Source organism: Oncorhynchus mykiss, chromosome 7 (genome assembly GCF_013265735.2).
Source record: "Oncorhynchus mykiss isolate Arlee chromosome 7, USDA_OmykA_1.1, whole genome shotgun sequence".
Taxonomy (NCBI): domain Eukaryota; kingdom Metazoa; phylum Chordata; class Actinopteri; order Salmoniformes; family Salmonidae; genus Oncorhynchus; species Oncorhynchus mykiss.
The window spans coordinates 27,909,565-27,934,953 of record NC_048571.1 but is presented as its reverse complement, the minus strand read 5'-3'; the positions used below and the strand labels follow the sequence as shown (position 1 = coordinate 27,934,953).

Below are 25,389 nucleotides of genomic sequence, written 5' to 3'. Positions count from 1 at the left end.
AGTTGTCAAAAGTATAAATAGTAAAGTCCAGAAGATTAAACTACTTAAGTTAATTTCCCTAAAATGTTGTGCACAAAATTTTGTGAGAATTTCTCCTTTGTCAAGATAAGCCATCAACCAGACAGGTGTGGCATGTCAAGAAGCTGATTTAAACAGCATGATCATTACACAGGTGCACCTTGTGCTGGGGACAATAGAAGGCCACTCTAAAATTTGCAGTTTTGTCACACAACACAATGCCACAGATATCTCAAGTTTTGAGGAAGCATGCAATTGGCATGCTGACTGCAGGAATGTCCACCAGATCTGTTACCTGAGAATTGAATGTTAATTTCTCTACAATAAGCTGTGACGGGATCATGAGGCCCGTTGTCATGCCATTCATTGTCCGCAATCACCTCATGTTTCAGCATGATCATGCACTGCTCCATGCTGCAGGATCTGTACACAATTCCTGGAAGCTGAAAATGTCCCAGTTCTTCCGTGACCTGCATACTCATCAGACATGTCACCCATTGAACATGTTTGGGATGCTCTGAATTGGCATGTACGACAGCGTGTTCCAGTTCCCACCAATATCCAGCAAATTCACACAGCCATTGAAGAGGAGTAGGATAAGCATTCCACAGGCCACTGATTAACTTTATGTGAAGGAGATGTGTCGCGCTGCATATGGTGGTCACACCAGATACTGACTGCTTTTCTGATCCAGTCCCCTACCTTTTTTTAAGGTATCTGTGATCAACAGATGCATATCTGTATTCCCAGTCATGTGAAATCGATAGATTAGGGCATAATGAATTTATTTAAATTGACTGGTTTCCTTATATGAACTTTAACTTAATAAAGTCTTATACATTTTTGCTTGTTGCGTTTCTATTTTTGTTCAGTATAAGTACTGTACAGTCGTGGCCAAAAGTTTTGAGAGTGACACAAATATTATTAATGTCCACAAAGTTTGCTGCTTCAGTGTCTTTAGGTATTTTTGTGAGATGTTACTATGGAATACTGAAGTATAATTACAAGCATTTCATAAGTGTCAAAGGCTTTTATTGACAATTACATGAAGTTGATGCAAAGAGTCAATATTTGCAGTGTTACCCTTCTTTTTCAAGACCTCTGCAATCTGCCCTGGCATGCTGTCAATTAACTTCTGGGCCACATGACTGATGGCAGCCCATTCTTGCATAATCAATGCTTGGAGTTTGTCAAGCATGTTGGTAGCATTCTTTATTCATGGCTGTGTTCTTAGGCAAAATTGTGAGTGAGCCCACTCTCCTGGCTGAGAAGCAATCCCCCTCATTAATGGTCTCAGGATGCTTTACTGTTGGCATGACACAGGACCGATGGTAGTGCTCACCTTGTCTTCTCCGGACTAGCTTTTTTCCGGATGCCCCAAACAATGGGGTAAAGTCAGAGAAAATGACTTTACCCCAGTCCTCAGCAGTCCAATCACTGAACCTTTTGCAGAATATCAGTCTGTCCCTGATGTTTTTCCTGGAGAGAAGTGGCTTCTTTGCTGCCCTTCTTGACACCAGGCCATCCTCCAAAAGTCTTCGCTTCACTATGCGTGCAGATGCACTCACACCTACCTGCTGTCATTCCTGAGCAAGCTCTGTACTGGTGGTGCCCCGATCCCGCAGCTGAATCAACTTTAGGAGACGGTTCTGGCGCTTGCTGGACTTTCTTGAGCACCCTGAAGCCTTCTTCACAACAATTGAACCACTCTCCTTGAAGTTCTTGGTGATCCGATAAATGGTTGATTTAGGTGCAATCTTACTGGCAGCAATATCCTTGCATATGAAGCCCTTTTTGTGCAAAGCAATGATGACGGCACATGTTTCCTTGCAGGTAACCATGTTTGACAGAGGAAGAAAAATTATTCCAAGCACCACCCTCCTTTTGAAGCTTCCAGTCTGTTATTCGAACTCAATCAGCACAGAGTGATCTCCAGCCTTGTCCTCATCAACACTCACACCTGTGTTAATGAGAGAATTACTGACATGATGTCAGCTGGTCCTTTTGTGGCAGGGCTGAAATGCAGAGGAAATATTTTTGGGAGATTCAGTTGATTTACATGGCAAAGAGGGACTTTGCAATTAATTGCAATTCATCTGATCACTCTTCGTAACATTCTGGAGTATATGCAAATTGTCATCATACAAACTGAGGCAGCAGACTTTGTGAAAATTATTATTTGTGTCATTCTCAAAACTTTTGGCCACAACTATACACCATTATGACTCATAGTCTGAGGGGTGCCTCGGAATGGTTAGGCCGGGCAGATGCATTAAAAGATGAGGCGTGACACTCTTTATTATCAAATATACACTCAGTAGCCAGTTTATTAGGTACCCCACGTTTACATGCCTCTAAGAAATCAGGCTATTGTAGAGGAAAAGGGGGTCCAACCTGGTTCTAGCTGTACCTAAAGAATTGGCCACTGAGTGTAAATAGTTTATTGTATAACCAAACTTATAAACATACTGTGAAGATCACACCTCACCTTCTAATTCATTGTTCGATTATTTAAGGTAGCACCAGCAAACACCAGTTTTCTCCTAGCCGAGGATGATGGGAATAGGTTTTTATTGGCTTTGGTACAGGAGTGGAGAGCTGGATGGGGAACATATCTACTATTGAAGTCTGAAAAACACTGAAACCCTGGATAGTACAGTATCTGGTAATAATACATCCCTGGATTATGTTCTATATGATGACAAAGTTTAAATTGATCCAATTGAGTAGAGCACAGAATAAGATCATTTGACAAGGATCGACACAGTGCACCCTCCCAATCATCATTTGATAAAGGATATATCATCATTGGAATAACATGATTAACATTTTATTAAGAATAACACCACAACATACTGTGTACATATAACTCATTATTATGGCATTTAGTGTGGTTTAAATATTGCATGCACACATACACAGACTCACAGCGGTAGGGAGCTAACAGATTGGATTCACTCATGTGTATCGTGAGTGGTAATTATCTTCTTATATGAAGAGTGGCAGCTAAGGTAGTATGAAGAGTAATGAATGTTGTTTTTACACAGGAATAGAAACAATTAGTCACATCCATTAATCCCCACAGCTTGTGTGTGTGTGTGTGTGTGTGTGTGTGTGTGTGTGTGTGTGTGTGTGTGTGTGTGTGTGTGTGTGTGTGTGTGTGTGTGTCTGTGCGTGTGTGTGTGTGTGTGTGTGTCTGTGCGTGTGTTTGTGTGTGTCTGTGCGTGTGTGTGTGTGTGTCTGTGCATGTGTGTGTGTGTGTCTGTGCGTGTGTGTGTGTGTGTCTGTGCGTGTGTGCGCAAACTCACAACCATCCATTTCTGTGTCCATGGCGACAGTACATCTAAATCTCAGGTAGGCAGTAGCAACATACTAAGATAACATATGGAAATGTTTAAAGATGGTCATACCAAGGATCATTTAGCAATTTGATTTTGAATTTTAGGACCCCTTTAAGTATAATATAAATACATCCATTCATTGTTACCATTCATTGTGTAACAATGAACATTGGGATTGCAAACAGAGGAAGATCGTCAAAGGTAAACTATTTATTTTATTGCAGTTTGTGATTTTGTTACGCCTGTGTTGGTTGAAATAGTTGTTTTTTTATCGGGCTCTATCCTCAGATAATCGCATCGTATTCTTTCACAATAAATCATTTTTTAAATCTGACGACGCAGTTGGATTAGCAAGATTCTAGGCTTTCGAAACATGTGAGACACTTGTATTTTCATTAATGTTTAATATGACTATATATGTAGCGATCACCGTATGTTGTCGAGTTGTAGCGATCATCGTATGTTGTCGAGTTTCATCCCGCTACCGGGTTCGGTGCGCAGAGAGGTTAATCCATTTTGCCACAACTTTGGAAGTATGCTTGGGGTCATTGTTAATTTGGAAGACCCATTTAACCCAAACTTTAACTTCCTGACTGATGTCTTGAAATTTTGCTTCAATATATCCGCAGAATTTTCCATCCTCATGTTGCCATCTATTTTGTGAAGTTCACCAGTCCCTCCTGCAGCAAAGCACCCCCACAACATTATGCTGCTACACCCGTGCTTCACGGTTGGGATGGGGTTCTTCAGCTTGCAAGCATCCCCCTTTTTCCTCCAAACATAACGATGGTCATTATGGCCAAACAATTCTATTTTTGTTTTATCAGACCAGAAGAAATTTATCCAAAAAGTACAATATTTGTCCCCATGTTGCAAACCATAGTCTGGCATTTTCATGGTGGTTTTGAGCAGCGGCACAGTGAATTTAGTGTATGTAAACTTCTGAACCACTGGAATTGTGAAATAGTGAATTATAAGTGAAATAATCTTTCAATAAACAATTGTTGGAAAAATGACTTGTGTCATGCACAAAGTAGATGTCCTAACCGACTTGTCAAAACTATAGTTTTTTAAAAAGACATTTGTGTAGTGGTTGAAAAATGAGTTTTAATGACTCCAACCTAAGTGTATGTAAACTTCCGACTTCAACTGTACACACACACACACACACACACACACACACACACACACACACACACACGCGGAACCGAACCAGGGTCTGTAGTGGCGCCTCCAGCACTAAGATGCAATGCCTTAGACAGCTGCGCTACTCGGGAGAATTAAGAACAATATCTTCTTTTATTTTATTTTGTTATTCCATGTGGCACATTGACAAATCAACTCGCTTTGAAAAAGAGCCTTCTAATTAGGCTTCATAACTAATGTTAGCCTATCAGAACATAACAAAACAAGACCTTTACGTTCAATATAGAGATAATCAAATAGTTCAATTGAAACTTAAATAAACAATTCCCAGAATCGAATAGGCTATAGGATAAATATTTTATCAGCCGTACAGGTTTAGTCTAAACTTTATATGGCCTGCTTATGGTCTAAATGAGCGAAACCCTGTATTGACAAAATAATTAACTGAATTATCGTAATCAAATAGGCCTACCTCCTTGCACGTTTTGCAGGCTGTGTATCCATTTACCTGGTTGTTGGCCTCCACACGGACTCCAAAATTTCCACATTTCACTCGCACAGCACCTGTTTCCACAATAGTGTATTCCACGATCAAAACCTTTTTGTTCATTAGCTATTTTAAAGTTAGCTGGGCTAGCCAGGGAAAGTACATTTGGCAACGTGTTGTCGTGTGGGGGGAGGTAATATAAGCTCTGCACGTAGACAAATTAGGAATGTTTCAGCACCACACAAATAATAGACAGCTCCCAGCTCTCGCTATGTGGCTGGTAGTCTAGGCCTAGGCTACTATGTCTGCCTCACTGCTCACAGAATGGAATTCGCAACACAATACAACAATACTCCTAGGTTTGTAAAAAAACAAATATTATCTTGATTTCTGACACAATATAATTGTTCAGAACCGCAACCGCAGGTTGAAATATGCAGGACTCTACTCTGTGCTGTGCTGTAGGGCTAGGTATACTCTTCCACTTCCTTTTACTAACAAAGAGTCCTTTAATTGCAGCACACAGTAAAGAGAAAGGTCAGCCTCTTCCTAACTCGGGCACTCTAATGTTGACAACAGCTCCATGGGCTGACGACTATCAGTATATGCACAAACAGGCAGAAGACTAAATAATGAAGCTCTTCAGTTTATAGTACGAGAGAGAGTGGGAAGAGAGAGCGATGGAGGGTGAGGGATTGAGAGAGCGAAAAGGGGAGTAGAGTGATATGGGAGGCGAGATAAAGGGGAGAGAGAGACAGAGGCTCAATCCCCATATTCCCCCCTTTAGCCATCCCACTTAGCCCTACCCACTCCATTTTGTGCAATCCCGTGAGCTGGATGGAGAGGAAGTGGTGTCCCGATTGAACTTTGAGCAAGGCATAGTTCCTTTTCAGCGCTCTAGTTGGCCCTCCATGCAAATCGAATCAAGTTACTGACTTGCTAGCGAGTGGTACCCAAAATTCCCATGAAGCTCAGCAACCCAAGGTTGAATAGTTGCTTCAGGAAAGATGGCTGCCAAAAACACTAGTTTGGAAGCAAATATAAGTAATTATAACTTCTTAACAAATCATGAAAAAATGTACAGTTAAGAAGAATATGTTAGTTAATGGAGAGACAAATGATTGTGCATATTTAGCAAGCTAGCTGACTGGCTAACTTAGACAGCGAGCTCTATATTTAGCTAGCTACAGTTGAAGTCGGAGGTTTACATACACTAAGGTTGGAGTCATTAAAAGTCGCTTTTCAACCAATCCACAAATTTCTTGTTAACAAACTATAGTTTTGGCAAGTCGGTTAGGACATCTACTTTGTGCATGACACGTAATTTTTCAAACAATTGTTTACAGATAGATTATTTCATTAATAATTCACTGTATCACAATTCCAGTGGGTCAGAAGTTCACATACACTAAGTTGACTGTGCCTTTAAACAGCTTGGAAAAATCCAAAAAATGATGTCATGGCTTTAGAAGCTTCTGATAGGCTAATTGACATCATTGGAGACAGTGCCTCTTTAATTGGCATCATGGGAAAATCAAAAGAAATCAGCCAAGACTTCAGAAAAAAATTGTAGACCTCTACAGGTCTGGTTCATCCTTGGGAGCAATTTCCAAACACCTGAAGGTACCACATTAATTTGTACAAACAATAGTACACAAGTATAAACACCATGGGACCACGCAGCCGTCATACCGCTCAGGAAGGAGACGCGTTCTGTCTCCTAGAGATGAACGAACTTTGGTGCGAAACGTGCAAATCAATCCCAGAACAACAGCAAAGGACCTTGTGAAGATACTGGAGGAAACGGGTACAAAATATATATATCCACAGTAAAATGAGTCCCATATCAACATAACCTGAAAGGCCACTCAGCAAGGAAGAAGCCACTGCTCCAAAACCGCCATAAAAAAGCCAGACTACGGTTTGCAACTGCACATGGGGACAAAGATCGTACTTTTTTGGAGAAATGTCCTCTGGTCTGATGAAACAAAAATAGAACTGTTTGGCCATAATGACCATCGTTGAGTTTGAAGGAAAAAGGGGGATGCTTGCCAGCTGAAGAACACCATCCCAACCATGAAGCACTGTGCTGGCAGCATCATGTTGTGGGGGTGCTTTGCTGCAGGAGAGACTGGTGCACTTCACAAAATAGATGGCATTATGTGGATATATTGAAGCAACATCTCAAGACATCAGTCAGGAAGTTAAAGCTTGGTCACAAATCGGTCTTCCAAATGGACAATGACTCCAAGCATACAAGTTATGGCAAAATGGCTGAAAAGGACAACAAAGGACAACAAAGTCAAGCTCAGGACCTGAAGCTAGGATATGCATATTCTTGATACCATTTGAAAGGAAACACTTTGAAGTTTGTGTAAATGTGAAATTAATGTAGAAGAATAACACATTAGATCTGGTAAAAATATAATACATCTTTGAAATGAAGAGAAAGGCCATAATGTATTATTCCAGCCCAGGCGCAATTTGGATTCGGGCACTAGGTGGCAGCAGTATCTGTTCTAAATGTTGTATCAAGACTGCCCAAATGTGCCTAATTTAACATGTTCAAGTTCATAATTGTGCGCTCTCCTCAAACAATAGCATGGTCTTTTTTCACTGTAATAGCGACTGTAAATTGGACAGTGCAGTTAGATTAACAATAATTGAAGCTTTCTGCGCATATCAGATATGTCTACGTCCTTGGAAATGTTTTTGTTACTTACAACTTCATGCTAATCACAATAGCCTACGTTACGGTTGGGGACACGCACACCGATCCCGTAGAGGTTAATATTGAACACTAGTCACTTTATTAATGTTTACATACTGCTTTACTCATTTCATATGTATATACTGTATTCTATTCTACTGTATTTTAGTCTATCCCACTCTGACATTGCTCGTCCTGATATTATTATATTCCTTAATTCCATTCTTTTATTTTTAGATTTGTGTATATTGTTGTGAATAGTTAGATACTACTGCACTGTTGGAGCTAGGAACCCAAGCGTTTCGCTACACCCGCAATAACATCTGCTAAATATGTGTATGTGACCAATAAAATTGGATTTTATTTCATTTTGATCCCAAATGGCATTTTCCCTGAGCCTTATTGAGCGTGGTTCAGAAGTAGTGGGATCATTCCACAAATGAGTGCTTTTTGCTTCCCTTTGATATTTTAAGTAGAAGTTGTGCACCAATATAATGTAATAATAATATAGTATTTGAAAAGCCTGTTATATTCAGTGTGCCCTTTAATATAGACTAGATGGAGAATTACTATAAATCCTATTTTTTTTTATTTGAATTAAGACTTGTTAAAGTGTAACATTTCTGCATTTTCACATATTCCTCCATGTACCTTCTGTAATTTCTATGAATATTTTAAACTAAACCTCAAAATGTCTTCAAGTTTTCACTATCATTGTAAATAAATCCCATTATTTTGTTGCTTTGACAAGGTCATTTCTGAAGAGTATTATTTAGTTAATGTGATTAGTGAAAGAAATAATAACCTGTCCCTCATTTTAAGGTCAACCCTGTTACGTACTCCTGTTTTAATATGGTAAAACTATTTATTTTAAAAAATCTAAAGAAACATTGAACATCTAATAGTCAAATCATAGTGTCAAAGCAGGTGGGTTGTTTTTTATCTTTTTGGCCATTTTCTGGCGTTTTAGTGGTGGAAAACTAAGTGGGTCGAAGCATAACACATCAACCCTGTTAGCTAGACAGCTTTTTGTGAAGCTTGATTTCAATTGATCCTCCCTGTTGAACACAACAAGCTTCCATTCCCCCTGTTACAAGGGGATTCATGGCTGATATAAGATGAAATCGTCAACCCTGTTACTTTATTTGGTGCTTAATAGGCACTTTTTATTTTTATTTAACCTTTTGAGATGGGAAAACATGTTTTTCATTACGTTGAAGATGTGGTCTTTATGACAGAATGTCAAATAGTGGTGAAATCGTATGTTTTTTTTATTTTTTATTCAAGAAGTTTAACATATCAAAAGGCACTGAATTGGTGTATATACCCGGTGCACTAACTAGGGAATAGGATGCCATTTTGGATGCACCCATAGTCTTCGATGCCCAAAAGGGTTATGGTGGTACTGTAGCATTGCTTTTGTGGTTTTATAACAAACACCCACATTCTTTTGTTCTTCAATATGGTTTCTTGCTATTCAGTTTCTTTACTTTGAAGGTGAGATCTAAGACAGTGGAACAGAGAGACTGGGACTTTGATTCTACTCTTGTCAACTGAATGTTTATTCTATTAAAGGATAAGCATTGTGGATAAACACGTTTGATATTGATCGCTGCTCTGGCATTCACACAGAGAATCAATGACTATGCTGATTTTCCACCTCTGCCTCCCTGCTGTTTGCTTACATCCCTCTAGTGGTTCTAATGGTTTTAATTACATAAACAAAAACTGTTGGTTTGACTTGATATCCCCTGTTTTCCTGTATACACATCTGTGTACATCATCCTTTTTCACCCAAACTCTCTCGCTCTCTTGCTGTCTCTCTCTCTCTCTCTCTCTCTCTCTCTCTCTCTCTCTCTTAATCTCTGTCTTTCTCTCCATGCTCTTTCCCTCCCCTCTCTATCTTTGTCCCATTTCTATCACACAGCGGTGCAACTTTGGTTTTAGAAGTGGGGAGGGGGAAGATCAGCTTTAACATTATCATAAATTAAATTGTGAATTTTAATGCTTGGTTGCAAATCCTTTGCAGGCAATGACTGCCTGAAGTCTGGATCCTATAGACATACACAGCTGGGTTTCTTCTCTGATGATACTCTGCCAGGCCTTTACTGCAGCTGTCTTCAATTCCTGCTTGTTCTTGGGGCGTTTTGCCTTCAGCAAGTGACATTTATGATCAATTGGATTCAGGTCAGGTGATTGACTTGGCCATTGCAGAACATTCCACTTCTTTGCCTTAAAAAAGTATTGGGTTGCTTTCGCAGTATGCTTCGGTCATTGTCCATCTGCACTGTGAAGCACCGTCCAATGAGATTTGAAGCATTTGGCTGAATCTGAGCAGATAATAAATAGCTCTAACACGTCAGATTTCATCCTGCTGCTTTTGTCAGCAGTCACATTATCAGTAAATACAAAGGAACCAGAATCATTGGCAGCCATACATGCCCACACCAAAACACTACCTCCACCATGCTTCACAGATGAGGTGGTATTTTTCGGATCATGAGCAGTTCCTTCCCTTCTCCATACTCTTCTCTTACCATAATTCTGGTACAAGTTGATCTTTGTCTCATCTGTCCATAATTTCTGTTCCAAAACTGTACACGCTTTTTAGTTGTTTTTTTGGCAAACTCTCTAATCTGGTCTTCCAGTTTTTGAGGCTTACCAATGGTTTACATCTTTGGTAAACCCTTTGTATTTGGGTCAAAGACGTATAAGGTTTTCAAAGTAGCAAAAAAATACAACAGCAATTACAAAAAGCCATTTCAAGGATTTTTTTATGTTCATTGGAGTGTCACCTATGCCTTTATTTTAGTTATATTGAAGAATAAAGCCAATAATTCATTTTTATTGGGATTCATATGAATGTACCCTAGTAAAAGTGTTGTTGTTTTTTTTATTCATTTTATGCCCATTTTTCATAATCACAAGGTTATATACACATGCCTAGAGTGGCAGAAATATAACTACGTAGAAAAAATGACATTATTTTATTTTGAATACCACATATTTGATGTATCACGTGTACAACTCAAAATTTGTTGAATGTTTTTTTACAAAAACTTCCTGCCTTACACTGAAAAAATGAAAATATCTATGAAAACATCTTCCACCTCATCCTTTGAGATTTGTTTTTGTCTCTCTGAGTCAACAAAACAAAGTTATTGTACTTTAATATAAAATACTGATGTTATACTGTATGACAATATTTTGTTACCCTGAATGACACATATCACTATGGCCCACAAATATTAATAAAATGTGATTCCTTCAGCAATAACAATAATGATCCTATGAACTATTATTAATAGCAGCAATAGTATTTTTCTTTTAGCATTTATTTAGTTGTTATAAAACTATGTAAAAAACAGGATAAGATGTAATAAAATGTGCAGGCTAGCTGGTCACTTCCATACTAGAGAGAGAGAAATGACCCATATGCCACACACATAAAAAACATGGGTTTTACTATGCAACAAACATAGTTTTTACTGGCACATGAGGTACAATTTCATTCACGTAGGATTAAATCAGCATTGAACATTTCAAACAAAGCATTAATTTAACATTGTGCAAAAAAACTAGTTTTGCTTAAAATCATCACAAAACAGTGGATATCTTTCTCAAATCATATCAGGCATTTGAAAGAAAATGCATAAAAAGTATTCCACCAACATCAAAACAAAACATTTCTGTATTCTGAACATCAGAATATTAACCAAATCCATTGTCTGAACATCAAATGGAACTCATCAACATAACTTGGAATTTGGACTAATAAAGCTCTGTAAACTTTTCCCAGTCAGAGTTGCAGAGTTTTGAATTCCTTCGTTTTAAACGGCCCTGGTTCCTTAACTTGAGGCCACGCAAATGAATTATTTCTTTCAGCTGCTTGTTGCATGCAACATCAGATTGTATTATTGTATGGATTGGTGAATGATCAGGTTTGACATCCTTCTTTCTTCTCCGAAAATGTCATAGTTATGACACAGAATAGGATTCGCATCCATTAAATGTTATTAATAGTCTATTGGTAGTAGGCTATACAATGATAACACTTAATAAAAGTTTAAAAGTTAAATCAACTCCATCTCCCTTTCTCTCTCAAACATGTTTCGTTACTATTTCATTGCTAATGTTAATAATAATCACTTTACTATAATTTGAGCCTACGGCAACACTTTCCGTTGCATTGAGTTGCATTATTACACAATTATTACATGATAGTTAGTTATAATTATGCATTGTTACACTAACTGGTAAATATCTATTAATGCAGGTACACAAATGCAATTTCAAGATACCTACACAAAATGGCTACACAAAATGCCCATCAAACTCCTTCAATTCAAACTTGTACAGTCTTGATTTTTCATAAAGTGCCCAAAATGTGAGCAGCTATTAACTAATATAATTCATAATCCATTTTTTATCCATGTGTGTGTGTGTGTGTGTGTGTGTGTGTGTGTGTGTGTGTGTGTGTGTGTGTGTGTGTGTGTGTGTGTGTGTGTGTGTGTGTAATATTATATTAACTAATATAATCCATCAATTATACCTTACCTGCAGTGCAATAAAACATTTACTACAGTGTAATAGTGCAACTTAAAGTTAAGTTTTATCCACCCATCTTTATATCCTATTGTATCCTATTCTGTTACTGACAGTAGCATGAAACCATGAAAACAAAACCTTGCTTTTCTTCTGGCTAGTCTTTCCCCCTTCTCCTTACTAGACAACGGCATCTGCAGTATAAAGATCATGTGCCTTGAAATACCTTAAAATGCCATACAATTGTTTAAAATGATATTATTCAGTATTCATACAACAAGTAAATATGAATTGCATGATTAACTGTTGTAAACTAGTGAAAACATGGAAAAACAAAGCTACTGTCATTCAGCATAATAGTGACGTTGTGGTATTACATTAAACTTTTGTTGTGCTGAAGGACAAAGTCTAATACTGAAGAACGGATTTCATACGTAAACATATTTAACAGGCAGTTCCTTATAAAGTAATGATCTTGACCTATAAAGACTATCCTTACTTTTCATATTTAATCTAGCTTTTTATAAAATAATAACATAAAAAGTATGTTTTCTGTGTGGTTGTTACAAAGTTTACTAGACGGTGAAAAGGTGAAATCATCAAATATTTCAGAGAGATTTACTCGCCTCATCACATTCATAGAGCGTCTTCAATGCGACTTCTTTGTGATGTCACACACTGTCACATGATTACCATCATGTGATATGCTTTAAAATGGCTTTTTTCCTTTGTTATACTGAATGACATTGATAAAGCACAAAAGTCCGGACAAAAGTTATTAAAGTTTTTAAATATTTTTTAGATACTGTATGTAGATACTGTAATACAATAATGCCATGGGTGTTCATTTATATTTTTAGGATGAATTTCTACATTTTAAAAACACATTTGTCATTCTAATTTTAACCTGGACAGTTACACTAAAGGACATTTTGACACTTTAGACCTCAATAACTCCCTTAATTTAATAGTTTGCAAAACAAATATTTCTTGGTCAAAAGAAGGGTAAGAGTTGAGTGATTTAATATTATATTTATACGTATTTATATTTTTATGTTAAATGAATGGACTTTGGACACCAAATGTACATGTCTCGTCTTTAACCCATTTACTCTGGTGAAGTCTTCTCTTGATTGTTGACTTTGATACAGATATGCCTACCTCCTGAAGGGTGTTCTTAATCTGGCCAACGGTTGGAAGGGTTTATTCTATCATCCACCGGCATTGTTTTCTGAGGTCTTTCGGGCCTTTTGGAATTGCTGAGCTCACCATTGCGTTCTTTCTTAAGAATGTACCAAATAGTTGATTTTGCCACACCTACTGTTTTTGTTATCTCTCTGGTGGGTTTGTTTTAATTTTTCAGCCTAATGATGGCTTGCTTCACTGGCAGACTGCTTCACTTCACATCAGACTTATTGAGGGTTAACAGCAACAGATTCCAAATGCAAATGGCACACTTGAAATCAACTCCAGACCTTTCATCTGCCTACTTGTAAATGCACTAATGAACACACACCTGGCCATGGAACAGCTGTGCAGCAATTACTTTTGGGTGACAGCTAAAATAATAATAACTTGGTGAACGTCCAAATATTTATGGACCTGACTGAATCTTTTAGAAAATATATACAGTATCAGTCAAAGGTTTGGGCACCCCTACTCATTCAAGGGTTTTTCTTTATTTTTACTATTTTCTACACTGTAGGTTAATAGTGAAGACATCAAAACTATGAAATAACACATATGGAATCATGTAGTAACCAAAAAAGTGTTAAACAAATAAAAAATATATTTTAGATTGTAGATTCTTCAAAGTAGCCAAGAGTGTACAAAGCTGCCTTGGTGACAGCTTTGTACACCCTTGGCATTCTCTCAACCAGCTTCACCTGGAATGCTTTTCAACAGTCTTGAAGGAGTTCTCACATAAGCTGCTTTTCCTTCTCTCTGCGGTCCAACTCATCCCAAACCATCTCAATTGGGTTGAGGTCGGGTGATTGTGGAAGGCAGGACATCTGATGAAGCACTCCATCACTCTCCTTCTTGGCCAAATAGCCCTAACACAGCCTGGAGGTGTGTTGGGTCATTGTCCTGTTAAAAAACAAATGATGGTCGACTAAGCGCAAACCATTTGGGATGGCGTATCGCTGCAGAATGTTTTTGTAGCCTTCCTGGTTAAGTGTGCTTGGAATTCTAAATAAATCACTGACAGTGTCACCAGCAAACCACCATCACACCTCCTTCTCCAAGCTTCTTGGTGGGAACCACATATGCAGAGATCATCTGTTCACCTACTCTGCATATCACAAAGACACGGTGGTTAAAACCAAAAATGTCAAATTCGGACTCATCAGATCAAAGGACAGATTTCCACTGGTCTAATGTCCATTGCTTGTGTTTCTTGGCCCAAGCAAGTCTCTTCTTCTTATTGATGTCATTTAGTAGTGATTTCGTTCCATGATTTTGACCATGATCGCCTGATTCACGCAGTCTCCTCTGAACAATTGATGTTGAAAGGTGTCTGTTACTTGAACTCAGTGAAGCATTTATTAGGGCTGCAATTTCTGAGGCTGGTAACTCTAGTGAACTTATCCTCTGCAGCAGAGGTGACTCTGGGTCTTCCATTCCTGTGGCGGTCCTCATTGAGAGCCAGTTTCATCATAGGGCTTGATGGTTTTTGTGACTGCACTTAAAGAAACTTTCAAAGCTCTTGAAATTTTCCGAGTTCACTGACCTTTATGTCTTAAAGTAATGATGGACTGTTGGTTATCTTTGCTTATTTGTGCTGTTCTTGCCATAATACGAACTTGGCCGTTTACCAAACAGGGCTATCTTATGTATACCAACCATACCTTGTCACAACACAACTGATTGGCTCAAACGCAAAAAGAAGGAAAGAAATTCCACAAATGAACTTTTAACATGGCACACCTGTTAATTGAAATGCATTCCAGATGACTAGCTAGCTCATGAAGCTGGTTGAGAGAATGACAAGAGTGTGCCAAGAATCTCAAATATATAAGTATATTTTGATTTGTTTAAAACTTTTTTGGTTACTACATGTTTCATATGTATTATTTCATAGTTTTGATGTCTTCACTATTATTCTACAATGTAGAAATTAAAATAAAGATAAACCCTTGAATGAGTAGGTGTGTCCAATCATTTGACTGGTACTGTATACATTTGAAGTTGGATGTTTACATACACCTGAGCCAAATATATTTAAACTCAGTTTTTCACAATTCCTGACATTGAATCCTAGTACAAATTCCCTGTCTTAGGTCAGATAGGATCACCACTTTATTTTAAGAATGTGAAATGTCAGAATAATAGTAGAGAGAATTATTTATTTAAGCTTTTATTTATTTTATCACATTCCCAGTGGGTCCGAAGTTTACACAAGCTTACCACAATAAGTTGGGTGAATTTTGGCCCATTCCTCCTGACAGCTGGTGTAACTGAGTCAGGTTTGTAGGCCTCCTTGCTTGCACACACTTTTTTAGTTCTGCCCACAAAGTTTCTATGGGATTGAGTTCAGGGCTTTGTGATGGCCACTCTAATACCTTGACTTTGTTGTCCTCAGGCCATGTTTTCACAACTTTGGAAGTATGCTTGGGGTCAATATCCATTTGGAAGACCCTTTTGCAAACAGGCTTTAACTTCCTGACTGATTTCTTGAGATGTTGCTTCCATATATCCACATATTTTCCTGCCTCATGACGCCATCTATTTTGTGAAGTGCACCAGTCTCTCCTGCAGCTAAGCACCCCCACAACATGATGCTGCCACCCTCGAGCTTCATGGTTGGGATGGGGTTCTTCGGCTTGCATGCCTCCCACCTTTTCCTCCAAACATAATGATGGTCATTAGGGCCAAACAGTTCTATTTTTGTTTCACCAGACCAGAGGACATTTCTCCAAAAATGTCCCCTTGTGCAGTTGCAAACCGTAGTCTGGCTTTTTTAAGGCAGTTTTGGAGCAGTGGCTTCTTCCTTGCTGCGTGGCCTTTCAGGTTACGTGAATATAGGACTTGTTTTACTGTGGATATAGATACTTTTGTACCTGTTTCCTCCAGCATCTTCACAAGGTCCTTTGCTGTTGTTCTGGGATTGATTTGTACTTTTCGCACCAAAGTACGTTCCAATCTAGGAGAAAGAATGCATCTCCTTCCTGAGCGGTATGACAGCTTTTACCTGCGTACTATTGTTTGTACAGATGAACGTGGTACCTTCAGGCATTTGGAAATTGCTCCAAAGGATGAACAAGACTTGTGGAGGTCTACAATTTTTTTTCTGAGGTCTTGGCTGATTTCTAGTGATTTTCCCATGATGTCAATTAAAGAGCCACTGAGTTTGAAGTTAGGCCTTGAAATACATCCACAGGTACACCTCCATTTGACTCCAATGATGTCAGTTAGCCTATCAGAAGCTTCTAAAGCCATTACATAATGTTATATATTTTTCCAAGCTGTTTAAAGGCACAGTCAACTTAGTGTATGTTAACTTCTGACCCACTGGAATTGTGATGCAGTGAATTATAAGTGAAATAATCTGTCTGTAAACAATTGTTGGAAAAATTACTTGTCATGCACAAAGTATATGTCATAACTGACTTGCCAAAACTATAGTTTGTTAACAAGAAATTTGTGGATTGGTTGAAAAATGAGTTTTAATGATTCCAACCTAAGTGTATGTGAACTTCCGACTTCATCTGTATATATTTATGTATATTTATACTTCTGATAAGTCTCCAGATTCAACATTTCCAAGCAAACAAAAAAAGGGAGAATCTGTAAACATGTTGAAATAAATGAACATACTCTTTGCCAGAATTCAGCCAGCCTTCACAAGACCACAACATATGCAAATATGTCCCCTTTGTGCTTTAAACATCCAGCGTAATAACACAATTCCTGAGTGCATGATATTCAGTTTCACTGGCATATAGTACATTCAATGGATGGTTTTATCTGCAGTAATTTATGCCAGAGATTACTGCAGTTTAAATTTAAACTGCTATCCTGTAGCTACTGTAGGTCTACCCATCAATTCGATATGGAACTTTGTATCATTCACAACATGTACTGCAAAATTCACCTGAGCTCAATAGACTGGTCTTCCCTGGCTGTCTGACCCTGCTAGGACCCTGTCACTATCTGATCCTGCTAAGACATGATGAGCATAGTGTTGGGTACTGACTGCACTAAAGGGCTGCATTCCCAAGGGATGCCTGCGGAACCTGCAAGTCCCCACAGAGATCTTTGCGGGGCGGGCAGCATTTTTCATGCTGCAGGCAGGTGCGGGCGGTCAGACAGACAAAAATGAAAAATGAAAATAGTTTTGTTGTCCAGCAGATTATTTTTTGAAACGGTCCTTTTTCTGCTTTGTTTGCTTTTGCCTAGCTATTGTATTAAAATCACAATTTTTTTTTGCACTATTCACACACTCAGAATGCCCAGCTTCAGCTTCAGTAGCCTGCCTCTCCTAGTTGGGCGTGAGAGCTCAAGTGCGCCTAGAATGTGTGGTCTCAACTACGTTGTAGTTAAACCTGAATTGGAAATTAACTTAAATATAATTAGACTGTACTTTACTAGTGTCTGTAAATACATATTGATAATGAAAAGAAGCGGAGGGCGCTCACCCAACGTGAGTCAAAGTTAAATAAAAAAAATGTAATCATCATTGAAAAGGATAACTGCCCTGTGCTTCTCTGCCCATGTATACACACCGAGGTAAAGAGTGTTTCAGGTTGGATATTCGACTGATATTTGCCTGTAGCTTTCCTTATGGCCACCAACAGCAGTTAGGGACCGTCAACATAGTGACAAATCAAAATTTTCAATAGCTCTTTAACCATTACTCCTAAAACTTTCAAAACTGGTTGTAGCTAACCCGATGGCATAGAAACACATTTTCCACACTTTTGTTTTGTCGATTTACATCTCGCACTATTTTTAATTATTTATTTACATTTTTGAATTTCAATAGCTCATTGGTCATATGACCTATTGAATCGAAACAAGGTTTAGAATGTTCACTCAGTGGACACCTTTAGTTTGTCCATTTTCATCTCACACATTTTACATGAATTTTTCAAAATTTAAAATTTCAATAGTAATAGTTTAATAGTATTAAAGGGTGTGCAATGTGTAGGACCACTGAGTCGACATTCTGAACCGTGTTTGAAGTCAGTAGGTCACATGACCAAGGAGCTTTTGAAATTAGAATGTTTGAAAAATGTCTGTAAAAAACGTGTGAGATGAAAATGGACAAACCAAAGGGTGTGCAATATAGAAGGGTAGTCAGTGGATACTCTGAACCTTGTTTGAGTCAAGTAGGTCACATGAGCAAGGACCTATTGAATGTTTCAAAAAATAATAATGTAAAAAAAAAGTTTGTTTACACTCCCCAACTAATTCAACTAGGAATACAAAATGCTGCTCACATTTCTATGTTTATTAGCTTTGGAAAGCGGATTAATGTCCAAATGGTGAAAATAATTTTCCCAACATCATGACATTTATTTGAAGTCTGTGGCTCAATTGGTTTGAAAGCGCGAATACCCATCAAATATCCAACTTGAAACTCCCTTTACCTCGGTCTATAGCCTACTCTATTTAATTGGGACCCAACGCACATCTGATCTCGTAAGTATGGCTACTGAACTGGAAGCAGCGAGAATTATGACAGCGACACCTGTGACGTTTTGCATAATCCTATATGATATTGCCTACCTTTTAGGAGTACGAATTGCCGGCAGAGACAAATATTAGGGTAATCCATACTTATTGAAAATGAAAAGGCGCAACACTCCGCTCACCATAGAAGCCCAATTTATGTGCGCGTTGTGCCTTTTCCTAAAATAGGCCCATGATTAGGCTATAGGTTAGGCTATAGTTTACTACATTGAATAGTAATAGGCCTAAATATTGATAACACATATTTCACCGTCTGAAGATCTTCCCACTCCTAAAGGATAGGCTATGAAAATAGCTCAAGAGAAAGTGCAAGTGTCTCCAATTCTGCTCTCTTCAAACTACATCTACACATATTGGCGGATATAGCCCAGTAATACAATGTAAGGGCCATGTCAGAATCTCTGGTATTTTAACTTATTTCTTAAGTTATTTTTGCACATTTGATATTGCCTATAGGGCGCAAAATCCCTGGGAACATGGCAGGCAAGTGAGCTAAGTCACATACGCCTAAAATAACATTGCGGGACTGCGGTTGGGTTTGAGACCAGTTCTTGCAGTAGTGAGTGGGAGTCCGACAGAAAGCCAACAAGTGCTGGCGGGAGCAGGATGAAGAAATCGGTAATAGGGGGGGGGGACATTTCCCACCCGTTGCCAGTCAAAGTTGCGCCCCTGCTCTCACACACACATACTCTCTCTCCTTTTCTCTTTCTCCCCTTTATTTTTAATCTGGTCTCTATGTGCTCTGCTTGTTTTCCAGATGGACCCTGTGCAGAAGGCCGTAATTAATCACACATTTGGAGTCTCCATCGCGCCGAAGAGAAAGCAAGTTATTTCCTGCAACATCTGCCAACTGCGCTTTAACTCAGATGTGAGTACATGGGAATCCCTTCTCTCTCTCTCTCTCTCTCTCTCTCTCTCTCTCTCTCTCTCTCACTCTCTCTCTTTCTCTCATGGACAGCTTTGTGCATTGTCATTTGTCTTCAGGTAGCTATATTAAGTGGTGTGAAGTGTGTGTTCCCCAGACAGTCTACTCTAAAGGTTCAGGGAGTACGATAATGTATGATTAATACAATTAATGATATCAAGACATCTATTTGCTGGCATCCATATTAGGACAATGTAAGTTGTCAGTAAGTTCTCTGACAGTCAATCAACTCTATAGGATGTTATGGATCATGCAGAAGGGGAAATATTTTAATGTGTTCTTTATTTAACTTGTATTTAACGAGGCAAGTCAGTTAAGAACAAAATCTTATTTACAATGACGACCTACCCAAGCCAAAACCTTCCCTAACCTGGACGACGCTGGGACAATTGTGCACCGCCCTATGGGACTCGTGATACAGTCCGGTATTGAACCAGGGTCTGTAGTGATGCCTCTAGCACGGAGATGCAGTGCCTTAGACTGCTGTGCCACTCGGGAGCTAAAAACAGTGGGGTGGACATGGGGATTGAACCACTGTCTCTAGTGGGGCGATTTGCTATTCGTTAACATACTGCTTGTTGTGTCTCCTGTTTAATGCCTCTTCAATTGACAGCAGCTGAGCTCTATTGTCCTCGGTCCAAGTGTTTTCCTCTCTCATACTCTCGCCAGACATGTGAAATGACTGAGGGTGTTTGAGACTGTTGTAGACAGGCAGCGTTCAGGAGAGCTTAAGTGTTGCAGTGTTTAAGTATTGCGGAGTTGACATTCTCTGCCCTGTGTAATTAGGTAGCAGTTGACTCTGAAAGGCTCATCAAATATATGCAGTCAGAGAGAGAGACAGTGACAGAGAGAGGAGGAAAAAAGAGCGAGATCTTGTGAAATAAGCCCTACTGTGGAAGAGGAGGGTTCCACTGTCCTCCACTCATCATGGTCATAAAATCAAACAAACCACAGCACAATGGGCGAAACAGGACTTGGATCATTGACTTGTAAGTTTCCTTACCAACTCCTTTGGTACATAATGGAAGTTTCAAGGGAGGGTATTAGGGGAGGATCTTTCTTGTCAGTGCGTTTCAATGATTATCCAAGAATCTTCCGTTTCTACTGAACTGTAGTGCTGAACTCTAATTCCTGACCTCGTCAGTGTTTCGGAGCAAGAGTGCTGATCTAGGATCAGTTTTGTATTTTCAATCATGATGAATTAGATTACATGGACATGGGGGGACCTGATTCTAGATTAGCACTCTTACTCTGAAACGCTTTATGAAAAAAGTTGGTTACTATGTGCCATGGTTACTGTGTGATTGAGAGCATAGCTGATTCAATATCAACAACATTGCAGAGGCATTTCACGCCAGACTACCCAAAATATAATTATGTCTTCCCCAAATTAAATTCATAGAAAGGTCCGGGATTCAATCCGCAATGTACGTTTTAAAGCCAACGTTCCCGTGTTCGCAGAGACCAATTTCACAGTAAATGCTGCAAATGGCAGATTTGGTCACTGATAAGTGCCTAAATTGTAACGTAGTGGCTGTAACATTCTATACAGTACATGATGTTGGAGCCCAGGGTCTCCACTTTACAGCTCTGTATACTATTCAACTGACAGCTGTTCTAAACTTGAGCAGCAAGTGCAACAAGAAGATGCCCCCATCCTCACAGCAAATTGGGCTACTTTGGCAAATATTTTGTTGTCTGAGTGAGGGGAATGTGCACTTCACATTTCCGTATTATAAAATGTATGTAATTTACAGTATCAATGTTTATGATCACTATGTTTGATGCACAGTTACAAGGATGACATGGCATTTTTCCTGTGTTGTTCTGAACAGAATGAGCCTATGTTTGTCGTATTTTGGAGAAAATTTGCCATGGAATACTCACTTGAATGCACTCATGACTCCATTCTGTGGGCACCAAACGTGTTATCTCTGAAGTGCCTTGTGAAAGGCTATCACTGTAAGATCGTATTTTATAGCTAGTCATGTCAGCAATAGAATAAGCTTTCAAATGTTGCCCACCTGACCCAGATTGCAGTTTATAGTGGGCTGTTTTTGGATTGCCTAAACAACAGTAATTGTGTGATGGTGGGGATGCAGGGCTGTATTCCAAACAAAAAACTACAAGAATGCTTGCTTCAGTTCCTCAATGGCACAGCTAGACGAGCAAACAAATCGCATATTAATTAAATTACTTAAGAACTGTGCACACTTTGGAGAGTTATGTGGCCACTTGGAGACACCAGTGAGACCTCTAATTCAAACCCTTGTCATTTTTTGTCTTATGTTGCACCTACCCTAGATTTCCATGAATTCTTATTATATTACTGAATGTATCCAGAGTATTTTCAGATTTCGTTATTGACAAATGCTGCGAAAAGTACAGTAAATGTAAAATGCACATTAAACCAACAGTGTAATGTGTAATGTCTGGACTGTCATTAAATGTGAAGATGTATTTAAATCAAATCAGTTCTCTAGGTTTAAATATTACGTGATTAAACTAATTCCGTAAACATGAATTAACTAGGAAGTCGGGGCACCACGGGAAAATGTTTAGAGCTACAGAGTTATCATTTCCCGAATATAACATTAATTACAGTCTTCCATTAAGGATTACTAATTGTTACCTTCTATCAGTCTCATCTGATCTTCGTAAAATTCTTTATCTGCACAAACCCTAGTTTCAATAAGGAATCAGCAACATACAAATTGGTTTAATTATGTATTTACTAACTAACTAAATAATCACAGAAATACATCAAAAACAAACAGTAGATATTGGTTACTAACAATGATAGAAAGTCACTAGTGAGCTAAGTCGATATGACGGCTTGGTAGACAAAGGGAAGGGGGTGTGGACTGAGAAAGAGCAGGAATTACAACATGGATTCACTACACACAGTCTATAATTATATTAATTGAAATGCTAATCCTTTGCCCATGAACGGCCGCTCATTAAAAAAGAAATTGCAATTTATATTTACGCCCATATCTCGTTGTTGTTTTCTCTGTTGTAATCCTCGATTGTCCTGTAGGGTTTATCAGAGTCTCTGGTTAACTTTAATTGAAGTCACAAAGTATTTTGTGGTTGTAGGCGGTTAGAATGGATACTTCAGATGTTCTCATAGAATAGATGCTTCGACGGTTGTTGGTATTCTCGTCCTAGGTTTACGTAATTTCTAGCTGCAGTCTAGTAATTTGTGTCGTCTAGAATTTCTCACTTATTCTGTAGTGAATCGATAGTCTCACAGTTTAACCATTTCCAGCTGTGTAGCCAATAGTCCACGTGGAATGGTTTTCTAGTCTTATCGTTTGTAGGGGTCTTAAACATTCACAACCACAGCTCATGCTGGGGTTTGCTTAGTCTGATGTGAATTCGGTCATCCCTCTCCAACCAATGTATCTTCACTTGGGTGGGGCCACTGAGTCAGCATAAAATTACTTCTGAAAACAATTCTCTCATTTAGAAGGCTAAAATTACATTTAATCTTTTAACAATTAGTTTCATATTTAAACATTTCAATTGCACAACAATTCCATGTGAATCTGAATGTGAATCTGAAGTAGAATGTGTAGACTTTCCAAGATATAATTTATGTTGTCCTATCATCAGATATTAAGTCCCAAACAACAACTGATCTGACATCATATTCTTTAAGTACCAACGGACACTTTCAACTGGTTGGATAACAGAAATATTACTCCATTCCACAACCTTTTTATGTTACTGTCTCTCTCTGGGGGGGGGGGGGGGTTTATGACCCTCACCCAACAGGGCAAAGTCATGACAAATGTTTGGATTCAGTCTTGTGTCAGGTGAACTGGTTTAATAATTTCTCCATAATCTCCAAAGTGATCCCTTTCAATTGCTACCATGGTTATGCATATGCTTCTCATATTTCTTCTGGTAGAAACATTTCAATTTGACCCTTTCCAATACTCACACTCTTATTACAGATGGCGTCCTGAGTAAGGCCAAAATGTTTCTAACTTTAATGAATTATTGCTCAAAAAACACCCTTCCCTCCAAGGACCTTTCTACAGATTTTAAAGAATATCCAAAACATCATGATTATCATTTGGCCAAACTGGCATGCATTTGCCCTGCATTATTGATCAAAGAGAATTAAAAATATATATATAGAAAGTCAGAGGCTGGAAATATATAACCAACTAATACAATTTTTTAAAGGATTGACGGCTCTCAGTGTCACTCTGAATGGGCCTTGTCAGTTTCTGTATGAAGTCTATAATCAATGGCTTTGTCAATTTTATATTGCCCTTCATCTCTCTCCATGCAAAACCATGTCATTTAATATTCCCTCGCCCCACTTGTCAGGCGATTCAAACCCCACAGGCTGTGTGGTGGCCTCTGGGAGGCAGGTAGAAAAACAGAGGTACAGTGCATTCGGAAAGTATTCAGACCCCTTGACTTTTTCTACATTTTGTTACATTACAGCTTTATTCTAAAATTGATTCAATTGTTTTTTTCCCTTCATCAATCTACACACACTACCCCATAATGACAAAACAAAAACAGGTTTTGAGATTTTTTGCAAATTTATAAAAAATAAATATTGAAATATCACATTTATATAATTATTCAGACCTTTTACTCAATAACATTGTTGAAACACCTTTGGCATTGATTACAGCCTCAGGTTTTCTTGGGTATGAAACTACAAGCCTTGCACACCTGTATTTGGGGATTTTCTCCCATTCTTCTCTGCAAATCCTCTTAAGCCCTGTCAGGTTGGATGGGGAGCGTCGCTGCACAGCTATGTTCAGGTCTCTCCAGAGAGGTTTGATCGGGTTCAAGTTTGGGATCTCGCTGAGCCACTCAAGGACATTCAGATACTTGTGCCGAAGGGTCATTGTCCTGTTGGAAAGGGAACCTTCACCCCAGTCTGAGGTCCTGAGCACTCTAGAGCTGGTTTTCATCAAGGATCTCTCTGTACTTTGCACCGTTCATCTTTCCCTCAATCCTGACTAGTCTCCCAGAAACTGCGACTGAAAAACATCCCCACAGCAGGATGCTGCCACCATGCTTCACCGTAGGGATGGTTCTAGGTTTCCTCCAGACATGACGCTTGGCATTCAGGCCAAAGAGTTCAATCATGATTTAATCAAACCAGAGAATCTTGTTTCTCATGATCTGAGAGTCTTTAGATGCCTTTTGGCAAACTCCAAGGGGGCTGTCATGTGCCTTTTACTGAGGAGTGGCTTCCGTCTGGCCACTCTACCATAAAGGCCTGATTGGTGGAGTGCTGCAGAGATGGTTGTCCTTCTGGAAGGTTCTACCATCTCCACAGAGGAACTTTAGAGCTCTGTCAGAGTGACCATCGGGTTCTTAGTCACCTCCCTGACAACTTCTTCAATTTAAGAATAATGGAGGCCAATGTGTTCTTGGGGACTTTAAATACTGCAGACATTTTTCAGTACCCTTCCCCAGATCTGTGCCTCGACACAATCCTGTCTCTGAGCTCCAAAGACAATTCCTTCGACCTCATTGCTCT

At 38.8% G+C, this 25,389-nt stretch overlaps 1 protein-coding gene across 2 annotated transcripts in view; it reads left to right on the top strand.

Annotated features, from left to right (window-relative positions):
- LOC110527600 (zinc finger protein 385B) overlaps positions 1–25,389 on the top strand; it is a 143,899-nt gene that overhangs the window by 99,351 nt on the left and 19,159 nt on the right. For both annotated transcript variants that reach the window (XM_021608989.2, XM_021608990.2), the window contains one exon: positions 19,701–19,811. In XM_021608989.2, the coding sequence (XP_021464664.2) occupies positions 19,701–19,811 (111 nt within the window). The remainder of the gene's footprint in view (positions 1–19,700; positions 19,812–25,389) is intronic.